Source organism: Mustela lutreola, chromosome 7 (assembly GCF_030435805.1).
Source record: "Mustela lutreola isolate mMusLut2 chromosome 7, mMusLut2.pri, whole genome shotgun sequence".
Classification (NCBI taxonomy): Eukaryota; Metazoa; Chordata; class Mammalia; order Carnivora; family Mustelidae; genus Mustela; species Mustela lutreola.
Genome location: NC_081296.1, coordinates 119,826,291 through 119,851,975, shown reverse-complemented (window position 1 = coordinate 119,851,975; position 25,685 = coordinate 119,826,291). Strand labels below are relative to the sequence as shown.

The 25,685-nt window shown below is 34.8% G+C and overlaps 1 protein-coding gene across 5 annotated transcripts in view; it reads right to left on the bottom strand.

Annotated features, from left to right (window-relative positions):
• The window catches only part of PALS1 (protein associated with LIN7 1, MAGUK p55 family member), a 76,088-nt gene that overhangs the window by 11,442 nt on the left and 38,961 nt on the right, over nucleotides 1–25,685 (bottom strand). For 4 of the 5 annotated variants that reach the window (XM_059182376.1, XM_059182379.1, XM_059182378.1 and 1 more), the window contains 7 exons: nucleotides 17,354–17,431; nucleotides 16,554–16,700; nucleotides 14,817–14,978; nucleotides 13,283–13,360; nucleotides 5,376–5,559; nucleotides 3,598–3,669; nucleotides 2,540–2,611 (listed from right to left, as the gene is read on the bottom strand). In XM_059182376.1, the coding sequence (XP_059038359.1) occupies nucleotides 2,540–2,611; nucleotides 3,598–3,669; nucleotides 5,376–5,559; nucleotides 13,283–13,360; nucleotides 14,817–14,978; nucleotides 16,554–16,700; nucleotides 17,354–17,431 (793 nt within the window). The remainder of the gene's footprint in view (nucleotides 1–2,539; nucleotides 2,612–3,597; nucleotides 3,670–5,375; nucleotides 5,560–13,282; nucleotides 13,361–14,816; nucleotides 14,979–16,553; nucleotides 16,701–17,353; nucleotides 17,432–25,685) is intronic. The other variant, XM_059182381.1, reaches the window with a different exon arrangement.

Genomic DNA, 25,685 nt, shown 5'->3' with positions numbered 1-25,685 from the left:
TTAAAATAGTAGCTACATACAAACTAGTGTTATCAGAGAAAGTAGGAACACTTTTCTGTGATTACAACTTGAAAACAGTTTGTGCTATCCAAACTTAGAATACTAATACTAACCTGAGGTAATGATTCAAAAAGAGATATAAATTGTGATAGGTAGGTAACATTCCTAAAGCCCATAATCCAGATGAAATCAGAACGGTCAAGTAGTAAGAAACAAAGGCAGACAACAAGCAGCCTGTCATCTTCCCACTCATATTACTTCCCCCGACCAGGGAAGAGCATCAGCTGTTATAGTCACACTCAGCTGTAAGTTCCACAGGGCCAGACAATCATTTTAGTCTTGCCAGTGCTTAGCACAGAGTGCAAAGCAGGAACTCAAACTGTATTTGTCTAAATTCTAACTCTGTATTAGCTTTAAGAGAACTTAAGCAGATCTTTAACATCTGAACCTCAATTTATTAATCCATAATCTCAAGGAATTTATTGTGAAACCTAAACAGATGAAGTCATCTAAAGCATATAGTTCTGCCCCTGGAAAAGAATGGTTATTATAAATGATAGTTATTATTAATAAAAAATATTCATTATGATGACACCATTATGAACGAAAGTGTAATTCCTGCCCTTCCCAAAATGCTCCGTCCTCTGAAAAATCAGAGTTCTTTCTTGTAACATGTTCAATCAGATTGTGGCGGCATTTTTATTTATAAACGCTTTATTTATACATCCGTAAGCTTCAGATTTGCAGGTTTTCTGTAGAGTAATAGCTGTTAAAGCAGAACCAATGTAGTATGTTTCAAAGGATGAAGAAACAGATACTAATCACTTATCCAAATACAGAGAAAAGGATTAAAAATTCAATAAATCTTAGCTACACAATGTTTCAGTTAGTATTAATGATGTTTATTTGGAAAAAAAGTAAATTGAACTGCAGATTTAGTTTTAAATGGGGTTTTTCAATAATCTATAACATTTTATTTTCATGTTTAATTTATGCTGCCTGAAAAAAAAAATCTGAAGGTATTGAGAGAATAAGACTTATAAACTGTATGAATGCTGATGATAAAATGACATTTCCTCATAAGTTAAGATCCTTCGCTTATGGAAGTTAAGGAGTCCCTTTGCTTAATTTATTTGGCTTCTTTCTGACAAGAACTGAAGCAGGAGTAGACAATTCTAATGCACTAAAGGATGAACCAAGAAGGTAATGAAAAGCAGTAAAATCAGGCTGAGTTTATAAAAACTGGGTGTGGTGGAAACTGTTGAACTAAGATAGTAGGTACCTAATAGAGAGACAACGTCATCACTGAGGTCCAGCAGACAGCTGTCACTTGGGAATACATGCCTTGTGTTATTAGAGTCTTTGATATGAAGAGACATTACACTTAAACATTTTTTTAATTTTAGTAATAAAACAAAATAACTCTATGTACTTGACTCAGCCAGCAGGGAGCAGGTTCTGTGGAATGGGCTGCCTCAGTGACATGAGTTATTATACACAAAATAATCATTTTTTTACTTAAAATAAAATTATATTGTTAGATTTTGTTTAGAGGCATCTATTAATTTCACAAAGAATTTAAGTAGGATAAACAGAGGAAACTATTAATATTAACACTGTATAATGTTAAACTGTACTTTAATTATTTTTTAAGATTTATTTATCAGAGAGAGAGCGAGCACAGGCAGACAGAATGACAGGCAGAGGGAGAAGCAGGTTCCCTGCCGAGCAAAGCCCGATGTGGGACTCGATCCCAGGACACTGGGATCATGACCTGAGCCGAAGGCAGCTGCTTAACTAACTGAGCCACCCAGGCATCCCTAATTTTTATGTCAGTTTTTCTCTAAGTTCAAAATGCTGCATTACTCCTAGGATTCAAAAAAAAAAAAAAATTTCTGTGAAATGACCTTCTTAAGCACATCTTACATTAAGAAGCAAAAGAGGATAAGAAATATAACTCTCTGAAAAACAGAAGTTTAATTTATTTCAAGTGTTAGATATGGACCTCTTTCAGATATAAATCCAGCTATATCTAGTAGAACTCACCATCATTTTTGGTGGGGGAGGAACGGGGATGTGGTGGGGGGAGAGAGGGGTAGAGGGTGAGGGAGAGAGAGAATCTTAAGCAGGCTCCACACCCAGTGTAGAGCCCAACTCAGAGCTGATCTCACAACCCTGAGATCATGACCTTAGCCAAAATCAAGAGCTGGACGCCCATCTCCCTGATATGAGGAAGTTGAGAGGCAATGTGGGGGGTTTGGGGGGTAGTAAAGAATAAATGAAACAAGATGGGATCGGAAGGGAGACAAACCATAAGAGACTCTTAATCTCACAAAACAAACTGAGGGTTGCTGGGAGGAGGGGGGTCGGGAGAGGGTGGTGGATTTATGGACACTGGGGAAGGTATGTGCTATGAAGTGTGTAAACTCTGGTGATTCACAGACCTGTACCCCTGGGGCTAATAATACATTCTATGTTAATTAAAAAAAAAAAAAAAGACGCCCAACTGACTGAGCCACCCAGGTGCACCCAAACTCACCATCATTTTTATTGGCATTATATAAAACCTTTTTCCTCTTCTTTTTATTCTTCTTTGCACACCACAGTTTTCCTGTTGAACAATTAAAAGCATAACTGTAAATGTGGTACTTGCTTCCTTGAACAAAGCTACATATCTGAAATCGAAAAACTCAAGTAGCTTTATTTATTTATTTTTTAAGATTTTATTTATTTATCTGACAGAGAGAGATCACAAGTAGGCAGAGAGGCAGGCAGAGAGAAAGAGGGAGGCAGGCTCTCTGCTGAGCAAAGAGCCCGATGTGGGACTCAATCCCAGGACCCTGAGACCATGACCTGAGCCAAAGGCAGAGGCTTAACCCACTGAGCCACCCAGGTGCCCCTCAAGTAGTTTTCCATTTAAATTTATAAACACACACTGTTGTACAGAATTATTTTTCAGGGAAATAGTTATAGTTTTCCATTAGTCTCACATTACAGATGATCTTTTTTTTTAATTTCTAAAAAATGTTATTTATTTATTTATTTGAGAGACAGAGTGAGACAAAGAACAAGTGAGCATGAGAGTGGGGAGGGTGAGAGGGAGAAGCAGACTCCCTGCTGAGCAGGAAGCCTGATGCAGGACTTGATCCTGGAACTCCAGGATCATGACCTGAGCCGAAGGCAGTCACTTAACCAAATAAGCCACCCAGACGCCCCTACAGATGATCTTTAGTACTTAAATCCAGTCCTTTCTTTAAAGTTTTAAGATATCACTCTTATCATGAACACATATTTTTTGACACTTCTAACTGATATGCAATCTTTAAAAAAGATTTGAGAGAGAGAGAGAAGGAGTGAGCTAGCATGAGCAGGGGGAGGGGCAGGAGAGAGAGAATCCTCAAGCAGACTCCCCAATGAGTGACGAACCCAATGTGGGGCTCCATCCCAGGATCCTGAGATCGTAATTTGAGCTGAAATCAGGAGGTGGCTGCCTAACCGACTGAGCCACCCAGGCGCCCCCTGGTATGTAAATTTAAACATAGATCCAGATGGAGACCTAAGAAGCCTTTCATTAATGTCAAATATTAAGTGTCCAACCTGATTTTTCTGGCTCCTTGTCTTCTTCTATGGTTTGCTTCATGGCTTCCCTTTGCTGCTGAAAGCTTTTCCCTTAATAGCAGAAAGAAAAGAGGGTAAAATATAAGACAAAAGAATATAAGTTTTTGTTTTTTAACCCAGGGAAAATACCAGAAGCAACTCTTTGGTTACATTCCCTTTTAAATCTTTCTGCCACCATATGAAAGTATGTCAGCTATGATAATAAGCCTCCAAATGTTTAAAGTATTAAGTTTCAACCTCACTATCAACCAATCCTAGGACAGGTATTACTAGAATATAGACATATCATCTATTAGAAAAGATAAGAAACCAGTGATAGAAAATCTAATAGTTCAATTTTTACAAAGCTTTCACTGTGTACTCACTATGTGGAAAGTACTATGCTAGATCATTTAGAATCATCTCAAATCAAACAAATTAATTCTAGGAGTTAACTTCACAAAATATGTGAACATTCATCACTTTTTTAAGATAGCACTCAATATATCCCCTTGCATTTATTATTCTCAATCCCTTTTTCTATATATACAGTGTACATGGGTATGTTTTAATGATTTTTTTATTTCCACCTTTAAGCTACCACTGATAAAAATAAATAAAAAATATACAATGTTTTTCCTCTTAGAATTAAGATTTTAATATAGGAGGCTTTTGAAGTTTTTGACTTTCATCTTCTTTCAGATATCTACCTTAAAATCAAATGTATTTTTTCGGGAGGATAAAAGTGGTTTTACTTAGAAAATCTGGAATAGAGTTCTACTACAATTTTTATATCCAGTTCTTTTTGTTTCAAGCCAAGGATTCTTTGAAATCAATAAGCAAATTCCATCTATGTTGGGATAATCTGTAGAATTTAGTGCACTTCCTAAGAGCACAGCAAAAACATGAACACGGAGTTTGGCACACATAAGAAGTATTCAAGATAACCTGGTTATCTTATGCTATACAGATCTGCATTCTTAGTAAAAATAAGTAACTATTATTAGAGGGGAAATTTTAAGAGCATTAAAATTTAAAAATAAGTAATAAAAAAAATAAGTATCTGATTTTGACATTCAAGAAAAAAAATAAGGAACAAAATAATTTTGATAAGTTACATATCAAAATGTTTTAAAGCATTAGAGTCAGGTACTTCTTTGGAACATTTTTATAGTACATATGTATATAGACTGTTGTAATGGCAGCAGACATTAATGGGAGGTGGACAATATGACCTCTTAAATCTTCTAACACTTAAAACCATCATGAAACTCAAACTAAGGTAGATCTATTTACTTGTCCTATAAAAGACTTACAAATGATATCACCCAAATCTCCTGATGAATCTTTCAGAAACTCAATGTAATCAGTCAATATACTCTAGTTCTAAATATTTATGGGCTAAAGATGGCATGAGAAGATATCAAATTGCTATCTGGCACAAGCACCAAGTAGAACATGATGGCTACTCAATACTCCAGGGTTTCTAGAGGAATGTCCCAGGTTACTGTGAAAAACCAAAGGGTGTAGCATCATCCTTTAAAGTTAACATAAGAAGCCCATTCCTCATTCTCTGAACTGAGTATAGATAAAATTTGTTTTTAGTTTTTAGGTTTTAAAATAGAGCTTTCTGTGAACTTATTAATATATATAAAGACCCAACTGCATGAAAAAGTAATTACATCGTTTTTTAAAAGACATGAAAAAGTGAGTTTTTCCCTGAGAAGGCTTGCATTTTAAATGTTCTTTTAAATATGTTCTATCATATTGTCTTTTACCTGGAACAAGCCCAGCTAGAGGCTGATTATCTTCATCCCCTTCCCTGTAGGCTTGCCACCAATTTGGATCTTCTTGACTGATGACATGAAGTATATCCCCTTTTTGAAAAGACAGACCTAATTCTCGACATGGAACATAAGGGTCATCCGAGGGGTCATAATCAAAATGAGCTTTCACATGGATCTAAAAGATGAAAAGGGTAAAATTCAAAACAACAGTAATGATGATATGATAACACAAAATATTCAGCATAAACATTAAAATGTTATAATTTTCCATTAGTGTAAAGCAATTATGAGTTGAAAGCGAGGAGGTTTAGTTAAGTAACAGCAGTATTTTCTCAGGCTTCTCTGTTTTCTGCAATTAAGTTCATCTCTCTCTTGACTGTAAACATGTACAAGAGTAAAAAACACACAAACAGAACCATATGAGAGTAAGCAGAGCATCACACTGTTAGCCACTAACAAGCCTGAAGTGCTCAGGGGCCTCAAAGGCTTGAGAGAAGCAGGAGGGAATGTAACCGAAACCCTTTCACTCTCCTTCCCTGACCTTTGAAAACAATGACTCTGCAATAAGGTATGTAATTTCTAAACCACAATCACGTGGAAAGGTAGACTACACCTAACCACATCTGTCACCTTTATAGGAGAGTGTCAGTTTCCCCAGTGCTGTCTTCCCTTCTTGAATACACGGTCAGTGTAACTGTGCCTTTGACTTCTCTGTTCTTTCAAAGGGATGTGTTTAGGTTCATAAACAATCACACCCCAAACTGCAAAAATCATCTCAACCAAATTTATAATAAATTCCTTTTGTGTTCTATTTGTAGGCTTTGAGATTTAACAATGGTACTAGTTATAATTTTTGCTAACAATATATTTTTTCATATCCAAAAATGTGTGAGACTTACAGCATTAAAGGTAGGTAAGAATTCACATGTATCTTCTTGAAAGCTAAGTTACTGCCTGTCTTCCTTGCTCCAAAACACCTCCGTAAGATATAACAAAGTCATCTTAATTCTAAGAAGTTATGAAGGAATTAATATTCTTTTCAACTTCTCCATCTGTAATTTTCATCCCACCTGGTTAAGTGGCTTTTCCAAAATCTATAAATAGTCCATTTTCATCTAATGAAATCTAACACCTGTGCACAATGAGTGTTTCTGCCCCATATAAGTTAAACTGCAGCTCAATGAGCCAAGCAACTGATTGACATCCTAAGAATTCTATAATCCAGAGTCCTTTTCTATCCAATTGTTATTTGTCTTTCCTTAACTAAGCCTTTTAACCCTTGTCATAGTTGAGGCCACCTATCATAAAGATAATAATGGTCTGCCTCGAAAACTGTTTTATGATAAGACAGTCTATCCTTTAGAGCTCCTAAAACACAAAACTGACTGTTCTCAATCATTGATGATGGAGATGAAATCTGATCACTTTCTAAGTGATAAAGATATATATTATCTCCCTCTACAGTAAGGCATAACCAAGAATTCTCATGGAAGCAGCAGCCTCTTTCAGAAATTATGCTTGTGTGTCATTATTTTTATAATTTCAGAAAAATGTATTACTAACTACTGTAAAGAGGAAATGAAGAAATCGAAATCCTAATATATACAAATAACAACACTGAGGTAAAGCAATTAAATGATCCAGTTAAAAAGGTAGAATTTAGGGGCGCCTGGGTGGCTCAGTCATTAAGCATCTGCCTTCGGCTCAGGTCATGATCCCAGGGTCCCCTCATTGGGCTCCCTACTTAGTGAGAAGCCTGCTTCTCCCTCTCCTACTTCCCCTGCTAGTGTTCCCTCTCTCACTGTCTCTTCAAATAAATAAATAAAATCTTTTAAAAAATGTAGAATTTACACGCTAGTCTGTTTTGGGGGGTTGCTTTTCATGGATGTACTCCATAAGTTCAATAGCACACAAAGATCATTAAGTGTATGGCCAGTGAATTTTCACAAATGAAACATACCTGTTTAACCAGCACCCAAATCAAGAATCAGAATATCACCAACAACCCCAAAAGCCCTGCCTCATGCCCCTTTCAGTCACTAACCACCCTAATGTCCTCCAAGAGTAAACAGCATCCTGATTCCTGGAAGCACAGATTACTTTCCCTGGTATTTTACTTCATACAAATACAATCACACAGTATTCACTCGGGTTAATGATGAAGAGACCTCATTCATTCTGACAGTGTTCTGCTGAATTTCAACTACAGAGTACCCTAATGAGCCTTGTTCTTGATGTGAAAACAGTTTTGATTAAAATCTTGAAAACTTTGCCAGGTAAAACCAAAAGTGAACTTTAGAGAGTTCTATGAGGTTAGCAGAGAATCAAAACAGAGTTGAAGACTGGGTTATATATATACAATTTTGTAATCTTGGCATAAGATGTAGTATAATCTAGAAGTACCTAATATGTAGGATTATCAAAAAAACTTCTGCTTATCATCTCTGTCAATCAATGCTTCCAAAATCTGCTTAAATTTGTTGCTTTTTAGCCAAAAAGTCTTGGAAATCTAAATATGGAATTACAGGAATTATTTAAGGTAGTGAAGGTATCATTTTTGTTATCAGGCTTTTAGAGATCTGTGAAATCAGACTAACTTGGTCACCTGACTGATGATTTTATCTAGTAACTTTCTGAAAGCAATATCCAGCACATTTTCAAAGTGTTCTGCTGAGATCACCTGCCTAGAATGTTTATCAAAATACTAAATTCTTATGCCACATCTCAAACTTCAGCATTCTGCACTTTAACTAGCTTCCCTGGGTAATAGTTATATACATGCAATTTAAAATGTACCATAAGTGGTGCTTGGGTGCCTCAGTCAGTTGGGTATCTGCCTTTGGCTCGGGTCATGATCCCAAGGTCCTGGAACTGAGCTCCCGCATCAGCCTCCCTGCTCAGCGGGGAGTCGGCTTCTCCCTCTCCCTCTGTCTGCTGATCCCCCTGCTTGAGCTGTCAAATAAAATCTTAAAAAAAAAAAAAAAAAAAAAAAAGGCGTACCTTAAAACCTTAGGAACTGCTACCCTGAGGGAAACTAGACTGCTGTGGAGGCTGTATCTAGGTTTGTGACTTTTGCCAAAGGTCAACAAAATCAGCCAGAGATGAGTTTCTCTCTCCTCTTGCCTAGGTGTCGCCACCACTTGACTATTCAGACTTGGTTTGGAATGGGGCCTCTCTCTCTCTGTAGACTAAGAACAGTACAGAGGAAAAATGCTTTGCTTATATAACAAGTTTATCTAGTGCTGTTTAAAATGTACCCCCTAAAATTAAGAGCAAGATTTATTTCACATCAGATATGACCCATTTGGCTGAGTTAAAGTCTGAGCAATACCTTGAGCACAAGCACATGCTCTGTGACTTCTATCCATATACTTTAACTGATCAATTCTAATTAGTGCTAGAAGTTATTTTCATCCATCTCTCTTCTCCAGCTCTGTTAGTGGCTAATTTAGTTTACCATACAAAAGAAAACAGAGCCCCCCTCCTCACTTTTTTAAGTGACGGAGAGAGGGGAGTAGAGAAGGGGAGAGAGAATCTTAAACAGGCTCCACACCCAGCCTGGAGCCGCATGAACCCTTAGGGTCTCCATCTCATGACCCTAAGATCATGGCCTGAGCAGAAATAAAGAAATGGAGCCACTCAGGAGCCCCCAATAGAGCCCTTTTTAAAATGGAGAGATGAGGACCCTTATAGAAAACTCCAGGGGCGAACAATACTGTAGTAACAGTACAATGTATCTGACCAAAACAGTGTTTGTTTTCTACATAAAACAAAATCTTCTAAATTTTAAATGATAGGATTATAGAATTGTTTAAAGACAATTATCTTCCAGCTTAACATTTTTGTCTTTGCCTTTTATTAGTACCCATAAGCTCATAAGCTATTCACATCTTAAGTCCTAACGATGGGGATATGGTAAGAGATAATGACTCATCAATTTATTTACATCTTTCCTAAGGGAGTCAGTGCTCCAACATAATTTTCCTTTTCAGTTTTTACTTATTTATTTATTTATTATTTTATTACTATCTTATTATAGATTTATTTATTTTGAATTTTAAATTATTGGTGGGGAGAAAAGAATGAGTATATTTTCCTTTAGCTTGGCCTAAACTTTACCCCTCATTCACAGTGTAAAATTAAGGGTGGCATCAAGAAAAGCCTTTCCGGTGTCAAGTAACAGTTTTCAAAATCCATCTCCAACCTGAGATTGCACCTCCCAATCGCCACTCAAGAAGGATTATCTTTGGGTGTCTGGGTGGCTCAGCTGGTTAAGTATCTGCCTTCAGCTCAGGTCATGATTCCAGAGTCCTGCGATGGAGTCCTGCATTGGGCTCCTTGCTCAGCAGCAGGAAGTTTGCTTCTGCCACTTGCCCCCCTCCCCTGCTCATGTGCATGCATGCTCTTTCTCTTAAACAGATAAATAAAATCTTAAAAAAAAAAAAAAATTGTTTGCTTCCATTTTTTTCACATGTGAAGTTTGGAGTATCAATGGGACATCCAAAAGATACTTAGTAGAAGGCAGACAGAAATATGAACCTTAGGGTAATAGCAAACTTAATACAGCAAATGCCCTAACTTGAAAATGGATGTCCATCTAATACACACTGAAATTTTCTGTATTTTGTGTATTTCTAGTATGTATTCATAAAGCCTTACTGTATAATAAAATTCCAGATCCTCTTCCAAATAAAAAGAAAATAAGATGAAAATTAGATAATACATTTTATACCTTTAACAGAAAAGTGAATACATTTGACAGCAAAGGTTCTCAACTTGTCCTTCCAACCCAGTTCTCTTTACATAAACTATGAATGTGAACATCCTTAAACAATTATTTTTAAATTTTGCAAATACATCAAGTACATATAAACAGACTGCTCCTCTGACCTGCTCTCCCCACAGTAAATACAACTACAGCCCAGACCTCTCCTTAGAATTCCAGACTGACGTATTCTTTTTTAAAGGTTTATCTATTTTAGAGTGAGAGAGAAAGAGAGTGCATAGGGACAGGCAGAGGGAAAGGGAAAAAGAGACTCTCAAGCAGACTCGCCACAGGCACAAAGCCCTACACGGAGCTGAGATCATGCCCTGAGCTGAAACCAAGAACTGGATGCCCAAATGACGGAGACACCCAGGCACTCCAATATAGTCAGTTCTGTGTAGTCAGTATGTCTACCAGAATGCCCCTCAAACCTGGAAAATGGACCTCTTTATTTTTTTCCCCAAATCTGTTTTTCCTTCAGACTTCCCTTTAGTAATAATTAGCACCATTATCTGCCTAGTTAGTTACTCAAGCTTCTTACTTCCTCTTTCCTTTACCCTCCACATTCATTACAAGGTCCTGCCATCTCTACTTCTAGAACACAGCTTGATCCATTTTTCCACCAATACTATCATCCTAGTTTAAGCCATCATCATACTTTATAATGAATTCAGTTTCCTAAATCTCCTTGCTGCCATTATTGGCTCTACGAATTCAATTTCTACACAGCCAGAAATGTTTTTTTTAAAATACAACTGGATCATGATACTATATTTAATAGCCAAATTCTTGTTCACAGGAGAGACATAGGAAAAGGCACAGAGACTGGGGCTGCCAGAATTCAGAAACAAACTATTTCCTAATTTTTCTTCTTACAAAGAACTTTAACAGGAGGAAGGTTGCAGATGCAACATTAACTTCAATATGTTCCATAAGGAATAAAGGGAAGATGTGGAATCATGGCCAAAAGATAAAGCATAACTGTGATGAAATATTGAGGGGAAAAAAATGAAACTGTGTCCTCTTTCAAAGTGTTAAGTTTTTGTAAAAGTTAACAATAACAGACGCAATACATCAGCCTTCCATGTAACTCAGCATTTTCAAGTCTATAGTTTAACAGCTTTACTGAGAAATAATTCATACATTATAAACGTCACTATTGTATACAATTAGTTTTTAGTAAATTCGGAACTGTGCAACCATGAACAATTTTACATTTTTATCACACCAAAAGGAAACCCCATACTCATTAGGAATCACTCCCATGCTCTCTTAACTCCCCTTCCCTACACCTAAGGAACTACTAAACTCCTTTTGGTCTCTCTGGATTTACTTATTCTGGACATTTCATATAAATGAACCAATACATGGCCTTTTGTGACTGGCTTCTTTCACTTAGCCTAATTTTTTCAAGGTTCATGCATGTTGTAGATTATATCAGGACTTTATTTCTTTTGTTTGCCAAATAATATTCCTTTCTATGGATATACCACATTTTACTTTCCAATTGTCAGCTAGCAGATATTTAGGCTGTTTCTATTTTCTGGTTAATAATATAATGCTGCTATGCACATTCATGTACGTTTTTTTGTGAGGATGTAAGTTTTCAATTCTCTTGGATGTAGGTTTTCAAATCTCCACCTAGGAGTGGAACTGTTAGGTCCTATAGTAATTAAGTCTGTTACTACAGCTAGTTAAAAAAAGGTTTAACATAAAAGAGCACTACATATTCTAGAGTTAAAGTTGTGCATACTTTGTTTTTTGTTTTTTTAAAAAAGATTTTATTTATTTATTTCACAAACAGAGATCATAAGTAGGCAGAGAGGCAGGCAGAGAGAGGGGGAAGCAGGCTCTCTGCCGAGCAGAAAGCCTGATGCAGGGCTCGATCCCAGGACCCCGGGATCATGACCTGAGCCGAAGGGAGAGGCCTTAACCCACTGAGCCACCCAGGTACCCCAAAGTCGTGCATACTTTGTAAAAGCACTTTTCCTCCCTACTCTAAGTATGTTTAAGTGAAATAAACAACCTATAATGACAGAAAATTTCTGACAAGTTAGAAGTCATAAGAAATTCTGGAAGAAAAGTATATTCTACTTTTTTACTTTTCAGAGTTCAATAAATTTGAAATATTAATATTTCTTTAAATAGAAACTTCTGAATTTACCCTTTAGTTGAATCAAAGAAATAATTACAGTGACATTTCTAGGGGTGCCTGCGTGACTCAGTCAGTGAAGCATCTGCCTTCAGCTCAGGTCACGGCAAGGTCCTGGGATCAAGCCCCATGTTGGGCTCCCTGCTCAGTGGGTAGTCTTTCCTCCACTCCCCCTCCCGCTGCTTGTGCTCTAATTAAAAAAAAAATCTAATAAATAAATAAATAAAAAATAAATAAAGAGGCATTTCTAATACTCAAAAGTAAACACTCATGTGTAAGTTTCTGTGTGGATTTAAGTTTTTGATTCCTTGGTATTTACCCAAATCAGATGAAAATATGTCCACACAAAAATACCTGCACAAGGATGTTTATGGCAGCTTTATTGGTAACTACCAAACTTGGAAGCAATAGAGATATTCTTCGGTAGGTAAGTGGATAAATTATTGTATAACCAGATAATGGAATATTATTTGGTGCTTAAAAAATAAAAAAAAGCTACCAAAAGCTAAGGAAAGACATGGAGGAAACATAAATGCTTACCACTCATGAAAAAAGCCAATCTGGAAAGGTTACATACTATAGGATTCCAGCTATATGACATTATGGAAAAGGCAAAATTACAGAGATCAGTGGTTGCCATAGGTTATGGAGGGAAAGGAAGTGATAAATAGGCAGAGCACAGAGGATTTTTAGGGCAAACTATTCTGTATGATACAATGGTGGATACATATAAATTATACATTCATCAAAACCCAAAGGATGTACAATACCAAGAGTGAATCCTAATTAGAAATAATGAAAGCATCGATTCATTGATGTAGCAAATGATACAAGATGCTGATAATGGAGGCAGTTATGCATATGTGGTAACTTTCTGTTCAATTTTGCTGTGAACCTAAAACTACTCTAAAAAATAAAGTTTATTAATTAAACAGTAGACATCAGACAATAAATAATGAACATTAAAAAAAAATCACTTACTACTGTTTCCTTGGCAGGAGGCGGCTTGATCTGTTGACTAGGAATCAGAACAAATGTCAGAGTACCATGCATATCAGACTGTAATAGAAAGATGAGGTTATTTAAAAAATCTATCTTTATAAAAATGTTCTATGATGTTATGATGAATATTCCTTAAACTGAACTATTCTGGATACCCTAGAAGACTTCTTAAGAAGTTGGTAAAGATGAATGCCATTTCATCAGGGAGCATAAATTAGACTTTCCATGGATTCCATTATATAGTAGAGCTACCCAGGAATGTGGCATTCTGTAGTTCTGATCCACTGGAGAAAGCAACGTAAGCCCAGAACTCTTTGGTTTTTGTCTTCCATTTAGTGTAAACTTAGGAAGATTTCACAGTGAAGGTTTGGAAGATACCACAGTGCTGTAACAGTTCTGGGTTATCTACTCTGGCAAACATCAATTTTAATACAGTAGAATTTGAAATAATAATTGTGACCAGGATTAGAAAAGTGATGCAAATACACAAAAATATACTCTTACTTCCCAGATACCTGGTCTCTGTCACCCAGTTTTTTTGACTGAATAGTGTTACTGTAAACTATTATTTCCCACTACACCACTGACTGACTTGTTCAGATACCTCCAGCCTGAATAGTAATCACAACTTCTAGTCCTGACATTGCAGGGAGTAGTGCTCAAGAGAGACAACAGCCAATAAAACGAGGCCTAAAAACAACTACTGACACTGCATTACCAAAGCAATGAATGAGGATAGGTGAAAGTAAGGATGTTTTCTAGATTCTTCAACAAACATCAGCAGATAGGAGAGATTCTACTGTAACACTGATGCTAAGTAAATGAGACTATGAATATGGTGTGTGGATATATACAAAGTGATCATAAATTGCCCTCAAAGACTAACTTTAAATGGCTTTCTGATTATATTGGCACTGTCCAACAAAAACTTCTACGATGATGGAAATGTTCTGTATCCTAATATAGAGGGCCTCAGCTACGTACTGCTCCGGAATACCTGAAATGCAGCCAGTAAGAATGGGGAATAGAATGTTATTTAAATCTTAATAACTAGCACATGTAGCTAGTGGCTATTATATTGGACAGTGTACATTAATACCATGCTATTACCTAATATTGTTAAGGAAAGACCAATCAGTTGAAGAAAATACAAAAAAAAAATGAACTTAAAAAATGATGAGGGCATGGACTTTGTTTTGTCACTATTTTCGTAGTGGCTAGCATGTAACAGGTACTCAATAAATACATGTTGAATAATTAGTTATATTACTGATTTCAGAGGCAAATAAAATATACCTAGAAGTAAGAAAGCTCAAGATAAAAAAATATCAGCGCAACCACACCAAAATAAAACTCTACTAATAAATATTGTGGGAATAATTATATCATGTGAATTTTAGGCTAGAAATTGTCTAATGTTCTTAATATTTTTTTAAATATTGCATTTTTAAGTAAATAACAAAAAAAACCCAGCTTTTAAGAACCTATCAGTCATTCTTCTGTATCAACTTACCAACAAGTCAAAAACCTCATTGACATCTTTCCCTCGAATTTCAATGCCATTAATTTCCAGAACCTCATCTCCTTCATGTAACAGACCACTCTTCTCTGCAGCACCTCCTTTTACTATCCGACTAATGATGACAGAATCCATTTCATTACGAACTGTAGCACCCTAAAAAAAGCCAGTATCTAATTTTAAAATGTACGTTTTAATTAAACATTTCTTCATTTAAATGTTTCTATTCAACAATATTAGCCTTCATTTATCTTGAGAAAAAAATGAACTTTACACAACTAAACATGATAATTAGCTTTGAAAGTTGACCATTTTCCTCACAAGAGTTTCTGCTTCTGACACGCTGTTTTCATTTGAATTCTAAAATCAAGCAGACTTTTGAAGTATACAACAACAGAAAAATGCACTTACTTAACAATAATGTGAAGACCTAAAATCAAATTTGTTCTATATATGCTGGATGCTATTCAAATAGTTATACTAAGATATAATTAGTGTATACGACATAACTATAAAAGTCCTTTTAAAAATTCAGAATATGATTAAGGGATGAAAAATCTCATTTATTATTAAATATTAAATATTATAGCAGCACCATTTCAAATTAAAATGTATTATTCACAACTGAAATATAAGCACTTAAAAAACTGAAATATGAAACACAGAATAAAGCTTAAAAGTAGACAGAATATGTAAAATTTTTCTCCTAAACTTTTATTTTAAAATTTTGTTATAACTTTCCCAGTTCGTTTTTTTCTGGTGGGGGGAAAACCTAGTTACATAAACTGCCCATAAAATACAGTCCTTATTTTATGTACCAAACTATTCAAGACCTAATTTGAAACATGAAGATTCAAGATTATTTCTCTGAAAATAAAAGAAAATTAAGGCAACTGCAGCAGACTTAGAAAAGCGATTGAAGAAGTTTTACATATAAAACACTAAAAATGCTAGCTAGCTGAATATAAGAAAAAAATAAAAATAAAAACATTAAACAAAAACAAAAAATTTTTTTAAATTAAACAAATATTAACATTAAGGAATACATCTAAGTATATGTAAACTATATAAGTAACTGTATTTCAAAAGAATTAATGAAGTGCAAAGATGAGAATTTCTAATTACTTTTTTTTTTTAAAGTTGGGAGAATAATGAAGCAGATAACTTGTCCCTTTTTTTTTTTTTTTACAAGCTATTATTACAAAATCTAGTCTAATGTGTTTTTTAAATAAAGAATCCTATTAACAATGATAACAAGGTTGAAAACTGTGTGGGAAGAAATACATTCCTTTTTTCTCTCACAGTTCTTTGTATTACAAGCTATTATTTTCATCAAATTATAGGTAAGAAAAGATGAACAAATTTTTCTCAACTGACAATATAAGGACATAAAAGAACTCCAGGAAATCAACCTCAGAAAAGAAAACCTAGGGGCACCTGGGTGGCTCAGTCGTTAAGCATCTATCTTTGGCTCAGGTCATGACTCCAGGGTCCTGGGATGGAGCCTGCACCCGGGGCTCCCTGCTCAGCGGGGAATCTGCTTCTCCCTCTCCCACTCACCCTGCTTGTGTTCCCTCTTTCGCGTTATCTCTGTCAAATAAATAAATAAAATCTTTTTAAAAAAGAAAAGGAAAGAAAAACTACTAGAAGTGTACAGGGGTCTTCAGCTGTCTGCCATACATAAGATCCCTGTGTAGAAAGGATCTCAGATCAGAGATGTGGAGCACTTACCAGTGGAATATCTCGAGCCTTTTCTATACGAACTATTTTTACAGTTTCTCCTCCATACTGGCCAATGCTTTCATAAACTCTCTCATCTGTAAAGGGTTCTAGCTGCATTTCCTGCTCAGCCACCTTATCGTGGGCCAGTAAAAGTGCCTGTTTCAAAGAAATACACAGCATTTGAAGTAGCAGCATGATTTATTTCTGTAGAGAGAATTTAATCTAATTACGCAGACTAATATTCTAAGCTTTAGAAGATTATTTAATTACATTATATGCAATATATGTAATATATATTACACATATATTACACATATATACACATTATATATATATTATTATATATACAAAAAATAATTATTTGTATATTCAGATCTGCTTCCAAATTTTCTAATTGAAGTATAGATGCAACCCTGTAGTTCTTATAGCTATTAAAAAAAATGTTACATATAGCAAGGTAACTCTGGGATGGGTTATGAAAGCCTAAATACTTATTGAATTTCATAATAACAAAATCAATTTAAAGGCCCAACATGGAAAATACAACCAAAAAAGGGAAGAATTTTTGTACAGAAAACAAAGTTATTTCAAAACTAATGTGATTAATTTTAAATATAAAAGTATATAATCAAAAAATAATGTGTGTGTATATATACACATTTATTCCAACACAGTAATTATTTTGCAGTGTGAGTTATAAACCAAACAGGCTGCAGAGGTAATGTCTGAGGTCTCTTCAAGCCCCAGGAGACTTATCAGAGACTTTGACTACTGGAAAAATCACATGTATCATTCTGTTCATGTTCTACCTGAATATGTGGCGCACTCAGCAAAGCAGTTAATTCTTGTCCTTCCTTCTGGTGTACTGCCTTCAAAACAGTTTGTACCTAAGAAACATATGATTATTTTTCCTAGATTATAGGAAGTATCACCAACATCTACACAGGTATATTAAAAAAAGGTACAATTTAAACTTGTAAGAAACTACTTGTAAGAAAGAAAGGCACTACAAAGAACTGTGAGAGAAAAAAGGAATGTATTTCTTCTCACACAGTTTTCAACCTTGTTATCATTGTTAACAGGATTCTTTATTTAAAAAACACATTAGACTAGATTTTGGTATTTACAACTATGAATGACTTGCTTCTTGAAAGATTTTCTAGCATACTACAAAATAGACTAATAATGATTACATAAGAGAAGAAAAACTATTCTAACAGTTAATGGTTATAGTTTCAAAATCATATATTTAGGGGCGCCTAGGTGGCTCAGTGGGTTAAGCTCCTGCCTTCAGCTTGGGTCATGATCTCAGGGATCTGGGATCGAGCCCCGTATTGGGCTCTCTGCTCAGCAAGGAGCCTGCTTCCCTCTCTCTCTGCCTGCCTCTCTGCCTACTTGTGATCTGACAAATAAGTAAATAAAATCTTTAAAAAAATAAAATAAAATCATATGTTTATACAATTATATTTTAAATCAGAGATGACACTTTAAAGCCTCACAGACTAACGAGATAACTTACATGAGAGTAATGGAACTACCATGTCACAGGTGCTGGTAATTACATTAAAAAATCTGAAGTTGAGCAATTCTTGTATTCCTAGGATGAATGCCACTTGATTATGATGAATTTCTTTTAGCCTTTATTCCCTTATCTGTAGAATGGCACCTACCATTCAAGGTTCTTAAAAGATTCAGATAATCCATATAAACTGCTTAGCATGGTACCTAGGCACACAATAAATTACTACCTTAATATATTTCTAGATGTGAGTTATCCATAGTTACATTTATTCTAAGATTTCTATGTTAACGTGCCTAAACTGGATCGGCCTCTACTTGTTGAGTGCAGTTATGTACACTGGTTTACAAAACTACTGGTCTGGTTTTAGGATCTAGATTGTACTATCCTAGTACATTGGGTCGGAAATAGTCTGTATTAAAATGGTTTAACACAAGAATTATATGTTCTTTAATGTTTTGATAGAGCTTGTACATAAAATCATCTAGGCATGGTAGAGTTTTTAAGGGTGGATTTCCTAATGTTACTGGAATTTTTTCCTTTATAGTAACTTGTCAAAAGTTTCTCTACTTTCTTATACTTTTCAAAAACCCAGCTTCTAAGTTTAAATCTGTTGTTTAAATAATTATTTATATAATATTATTTAAATAATTATTTAAATAATCCAATTCCTTTCCTCTGCTGTAATTTATTCCCTTTTTAAATTTCTAATTTAGGCTGGATATTCTGTTCACTTAAAATTTTATTTACTTAGTAATTTAGAAGAGTGCTAGTGGGGGAGGGGCCCGGGGAAAGGAGAAAAAGAAATCTCAAACAGATGCCCCACTGAGCTTGCAGCCCAATGCAAGGCTCCATCCCATCCAGGTCAGATCATGACCTGAGCCAAAATCAAGAGTTGGATGCTTAACTGAGCCACCCAGGCACCCCCAGTTCATTTATTTTCAATCTTCTTTCTTTTACCACAAATATTTAAAGGTACAAATTTTGCTTTGTGGACTATTCTTCCCCAAATATGATTCTATATATGTTCTCTGTTATCAATACCACTCAATAACCCACCAAAAAGAGTGCTATGCAATAATTCAGCTAACAAAAACAAAATTATCACCATTTGTTAAAACATATAAATTCATACATAGTGTTTTTTATGTAAATAACTCACGATTAAAACAGTAATTCTCTAATATTTCTTCTGGCTATTTTAAATCATTTTACTAGTAATTCCCCTATCAAACCTAAGAGATGATTATTTGGGGATTACCTCATTTGACCACAAGTGGATCAAAGCAATGACAGTTCCCAAACCAGCCTGTTTCTTGTTTTGGTTCCTAGACAAACATGTTTCTAATTGTAGAGTTCTGTATGTATAAACAGCATAGCTAGCATAGCAATTATTATCTTCTTCAAGAATTCTATTAAAGCCTTACTAATGGACTAGTGCAGTAACCCAAAACTGTGGGCAATTAAATGGTGCTTTTTCAGATAAGGTGTCTTTTGCTCCACGCTCTGTGAGCCACAACCTCTTCCTCTCCCTGCTGCAACCCCTGCTGTGCACACGTTCTCTTTGTCAAATTCATAAATAAAATCTTAAATAAAATAAAATAAACTTTATAGTCCCTGATCCTGAACTTTTGATAGCTGGAAAAATTAATTCTGAAAAGAAAATTCTGGATTAAAAATGTACTAAGGGCACACAGTGTGTACCAAATCAACTCGATAATAATTTTGTATATAGACTCTTTTCCTTTTACTTTTAAATCCTTTCCCAAACATCTCTGAGATCTTCCCTTCTATAGAAACGTAGAGCTCCTTGTAAGTGTTTATTTCCTTTCCCTATTAGTCCAGATGCTACCTATTTTAGTGTCCTCACATATCATCAACTACTTCTACAAAGGACTAAGGAATTAAAAGGCTATTCTTATATTGTACTGCTTCCTTTCCATTGGCCTATAAAAATGCTCTAATCTCTTATCTTTAAAAAGAAAATACCCAAAACAAACAAACAAAAAACACCTCTTGGGACACCCTGGGGGTTCAATTGGTGAAGTGTCTGCCTTCCGCTCAGGTCTTGATCCTGGGATCCTGGGATTGAGCCCCACATTGGGCTCCCTGCTCAGTGGGGGCCTGCTTCTCCCACTCCTCCCCGCTTGTGCTCTTTGTCACACACACACACACTCTCTCTCAAATAAATTAAATCTTTAGGGAAAAAAAAAAAAAAAGAAAGAAAGGAAATACTGTCCTGAGCTAATACCCTTTTCCAATTACACTATTTTTCTCTATTTTCTTTCAGACTCAAAATCTTTTTTTCCTTAAGAAAACATTTTAAATTCAATTCATTAACATAGAGTGTATTACTAGTTTCTGGGGTAGAGTTCAGTGATTCATTAGTTGTATATAACACCCAGCACTCATTACATCACATACCCTCCTTAATGCCCATCACCCAGGTACCCTATTGATACCCCCCACCCCTGTTTTTCATTTTTAAACTAATTTTTTAAATTATAGAAATGGTATATGTTAAATGTGAAAAACTGGAAAATAGTTAATCAAAAAGAAGGAAATAAAAGTCATTATAATAACCCTCAAACCCAGAGAGACTCATTTGGTATATATCCTCCTATACTATCCTTATCTTTGTTTTTACCAAAATTCTCAAGATATTATCTGACAAAAGGACCTGTAACTAGAATGCAGTAAGAACTCTTACAACTCCATTAAGACCAAGAATCTAACTTTTTAAATGGGGAAAAAATCTGACAAAATGTTACAAAAGAAGATAGGGCAAGAGCCTATGAAAAATGCTCAATATATGTGAGTACAAACTAAAATGATATACCATTACCCATCCACTAGAATGATAAATAGGAAATAACTCAAACATCCATTAATAGGTGAGTGGTTAAACAAACCATGGGATACTTATATAATGGAATACTACTTACTCAGCAAGAAGTTACAAAATCTGATATATGTGACACATGGATGAATTTGAAAAAGTCAGACATAAAGGACTACGTATTATCTTACTGCATTTATATGAAATGCCCAGAAAAGGCAAATTTGTAAAAACAGAATACAAATCAGTGAAGGCCGAGGGCCTGGGGAGTGGGAGGGAGGTGGTTATTATTTGTAAAGGGCCACAAGGGAGCTTAGTGGAATCACGAATGTTTCTATAATCTGGTGACAGATTGATAACACAGGTGTATATATGTCAAAATATACTGAACTATTCAATCAATGCGCCCATTTTAAGCATATGTAAATTGTATCAATAAAGTTGGTTACCAAAAAAAATATGCCCGTAACCCCAAAACTATGGGAAAATCTGTTTATTCATTACACTTACTTTTAGTGAAAGGTGATCATGCTATTTAAACAATTCTGTAAGTCCTTTGATTTGATATTAATTTAAAAAATATTTTATTTTTCCTTGTCATTAAATATCCTGTTCAATTCTAGAATAGAAATATTAACATTTGAGTCTTGCTGGCTGTCATTTACAGGATCAAGCCCAAGTTCCTTAGCATCATCTGACTTTTGCTTCTTTTCCAGTCCTATCACCTGGCATTCCTCATGCCTTAACCTTTTTGGACCAGCCAGCCCTAAACTGTTTGTCGTTCTCTGTATGCATCATGCTGTCTTCCTACGATGATTATGAATGCTCCCTATGATGTAGCTCTCCCAGCTGCCCGAACTGTCCTATCCTATTTGCTTAGATAACATGTATACTCAATAAGTTTGAACACATTTAAAATTATTGATGGGATTAGACTGAGCTCATTGAAGATGGAACTTACTATTTTCAGCTTTATTATTTGGCTATTTGCAGAATGCCTGGCAAACAGCACTCAATGTTTGATGACCTCAATCAGAGAGGGCAGGAAGTCATCCTTGATGCCCCCTTTACGTTTATCCTCCATATAGGAACAATATGTCCAATACTATTAGTCTTCTATATTTCTTCACTTCTTATTCACTTGCTATTCAAAATCTTACATCTGGACAATTACAACAGCCTCCATACTTTATGCCTCCGTTCTTGACCTCACACAACTTATAAATTTCTTGCTTTAAACTTTTCTTTATAGTGACTTTTTCTTATTTGGGAAACACATCAAAATAGAAAATTACCTATCTATCCACCACCTGAAGATAGCTTTCTGAATAATTTATTTCTTCAACATTTCTGACATGCATGTTTGAATAGGATATGTTTGCATGCGTACAAATTATATCCATATTTTAACAGGCTTTGTATTAAATATCAAATGAACCAAGGTTTTACTACCTCAAATTAATTCAGCCTATTCAAATTAGAAACAACTTCATAGGTTTACTGTTCTTCCAAAATTTTGTATTTCATTACTTCTTCCTGTTTCACTGCACTAGCTAGTACCTCTAGAAAGTGTTGAATAGCAGAGGTGAGGGTCGTAGACTGTCTTATTCCAGGCTTAAAAAGCAGTAAGTTGGGTATTTCACCATTACACAGGATGCTCCCTGTTGATAACTGATATTATTTTTTTTTTATTAAGTCAACACAATATGCCTGGCTTTCTAAGAATTTTCATCATCAAGGGAAAGGTACTAAATTTTTTTCAGGTATCTTTTCTGCATCATCAAGTTGATCATATGGTTTTCTCCTTTCATCTATTCATATAAATTAATTATTTAAAAATATTTAGCAACATAGATCCATCATAAGTTAAATTTAAACTTATTAATATGGCTTATCCAGCCTTCAGGATATGGACTCTAACTTTTAAGATTATATTCTACCCTTTACTCATTGTTGAAGAAATATGCCAGACTTCCTCAATCACTATGATCTTCGAATCCAATGGAACGGGTTTTCCTCTTTCCTAGACTTCCTATATATCAATCATCCTTCAAGACTCAGCAAATTAAATTTCCTTCTACATTTCTTCCTTTCTCCCATCCTCTCCCCTTAAATCAGGTACACCTATCTCATGCTCTTGGTACCTTACAAACACTGCCATCATAGTACTTCTCATCAGACTGTAATATTTTATTCATTGTTCTTCCTCAGTAAGACTCAACTTTCACTGGTCAATGGACACCTGTGTTGGTCGATGGATACCTGTGTTGACTCCAGTTATTATGTAAATGCTATAACCAGTATTTGTACTTAGTCTTTGTATTGATATGTTTTCATTTCTCTCAGGTACATACCCAAAATGGAACTGCTGGGTCATAACACATAGGTATGTTAAGTTTTAGTTTGCCAAACACTTTCCACAGTGGCAGTACCAATTTATACTCTACCAGTAATGTGTAAGAGTTTCAACTATTCTGTAAGTTCACCAATATTTGATATTGTCAGTCCCTTTTTAAAATTTTAGTCATTTCGGTGTCTATGCAGTGATATTTCATTTTGTTTTAATTTGCATTTCTGTTAGCTAATGATCTGAACACCTTTTCATCCTTATTGGCTATCTGGATTTTCTCTTTTTGTGAGTGTCTCTTTAAGTCCCTTGCCTATTAAAAAAAACTGAATAGTCTTTTTCTTATTAATTCATAAAAGTTCTTTAAGATTCAAGTTTTTGTTACATATATATGTATTTATATAGGTATGCACATGTATATATATCTCAATATCCCAAAAATCAACTAATAAAATAAAATACTATTTTGTAGTCTGCTGGCTTACATTTTTACTGAATAAGCACAAGTTCATTAAATGAAACCCACGTTTTCAACCTTTTCTTGATAAAAGCACTTCAGTGACCAAAAAAACCCCTTGATTTGTGATTATTTATATTCTAGATTGTCAAAGATTAAATCTGGATCTCAATATAAGAAGTTTTCATAGGCATTATTATCTATTACATAATACCTACTGTTTAACCCCAAAACTATAAAAATACTACTTAAAAAAGCTATAAAAACAAAGAATACTTCCTAATGTTTTAGGATATTCTTTTGCTAAATTTCTAGGTTTGTATTTTTTTGGTCCTGTTTTACTTCAATTTTCATTTAAAAATGATACAACTGACGCATGAGATAATTTCTTCAGTGCATATTAAAATGGCTGGAATTATAAAAGCTAAAGTGTAAACAGTTGGCACTGGGCAGATGAGCAGCCTAGTCTTAAGCCACTCACGAAATATCACCTGACCTCACTTATCAATATTCAGAAATATAAAACGAATTAAATTAGGTGATTGCTAACATTTTTCCAGCTGTAAAATAAAGGCAACGAATCCATTCAAATTTTTAGGATTGTCATCAGATTTAACACTCTGCTAAGATGAAATGAGTTAAAAAAAAAAAAGGTAAAAAAAAAAGATGAAATGAGTATATACTTTTCTTAAGTGTTATGCACTCTTAAGTTAGAGCTGTCACACAGTTGTGCAGACACAGCAACAGGGGAAGTTATTCACATAGCAGCACAATCACATACACTGTGGCCCTGTATAGGTCCGTCAGTTTGTACTCATTTGAGAGCAGTCTCAGCCCAAGGTGACTATCAGCCATATATCTAACCACCATCCAAGCAACACAATTCTTGAGTATTACTGAACATATTTTTAAGGATATGATAGCAAACGTTCAGAAAGTCTCCTCTTTATTGTACTTTTAAAATTGTGAACCTTGTAAATATGTTGACTATCTTAAAACTAATTTTCAAATTAATTTTTTAAAGTTCTTTTGAAGAAAACTTTTCTTTCTTTCCCAAAGCATTTAACTCTTTAAGCCATTTGTAGTTCTTTGCACTCAACTCCTAAAACTTTTTAAGCTAATGTTGCCTCTCTTATCCTTTTTCTTTTCACCCTTTCTGTTGTCTGTGCTACTTTCTTTAATTGGAGCAATTTTTGCCTCTCTTATCTCATTCTCTTTCCCACCCATTGCTCTATTCAACAAAACAAAGGCCCAGTTAGACAAAGACAGGGAAGAAATGATCATAATTAATATGCATCCCTCCCTATCCTACACAATAAAAATTACCTATATTTGTGAGTAAATAAATAAAAGTAATGATTATTTTTATTTCTATAAGGAAAGCCATTTTTGGAAAAAAACATTTCAACTATGATAAGTAAAATGACAGGAATAATTTTTTGAAAAATTTTGCATATTTAATTTCAATAATGAAAGATGAGCACAAAGAATGGGTTTCAATTAGCTCTTTTAAATTCTAGTGGATAGAAAATTTCCTCTCTAGAATATGTCCTTAGGTCACACTCTCCTACCCTGGGTAACGTCAGACTTCTCTCAGCCACTCTTGCACGTAGGATTTTTGTCCATTGTATGTACCTAAATAAAGAAAATGCATTCTGTGCTCATCTGAAAAAATGCCTCCTAAGATATTTTAAAGGCCTGTAGGTCTCAAAGTCCTACCCTTCCCCAGAGCCCATTTTCTGTCTTGTGTCTGGGTTCAATGAAATAGATTTATTTGGTAGGCTTCCAGAATTTTTAGTTTTTATAATATCAAAGTAACTTAAAATCCTATATGGATAGCATTCCATCCCCCAAAAAAACAGGAGATGGCTTATTTAGATCTTTTTAAAATCTTCAATTTAAAAGACATTTGCAGAATACATTAGACCTAAATACCAACATCAACGAACAGCAGAAACTAGAACTTCAAAGTCAGAATG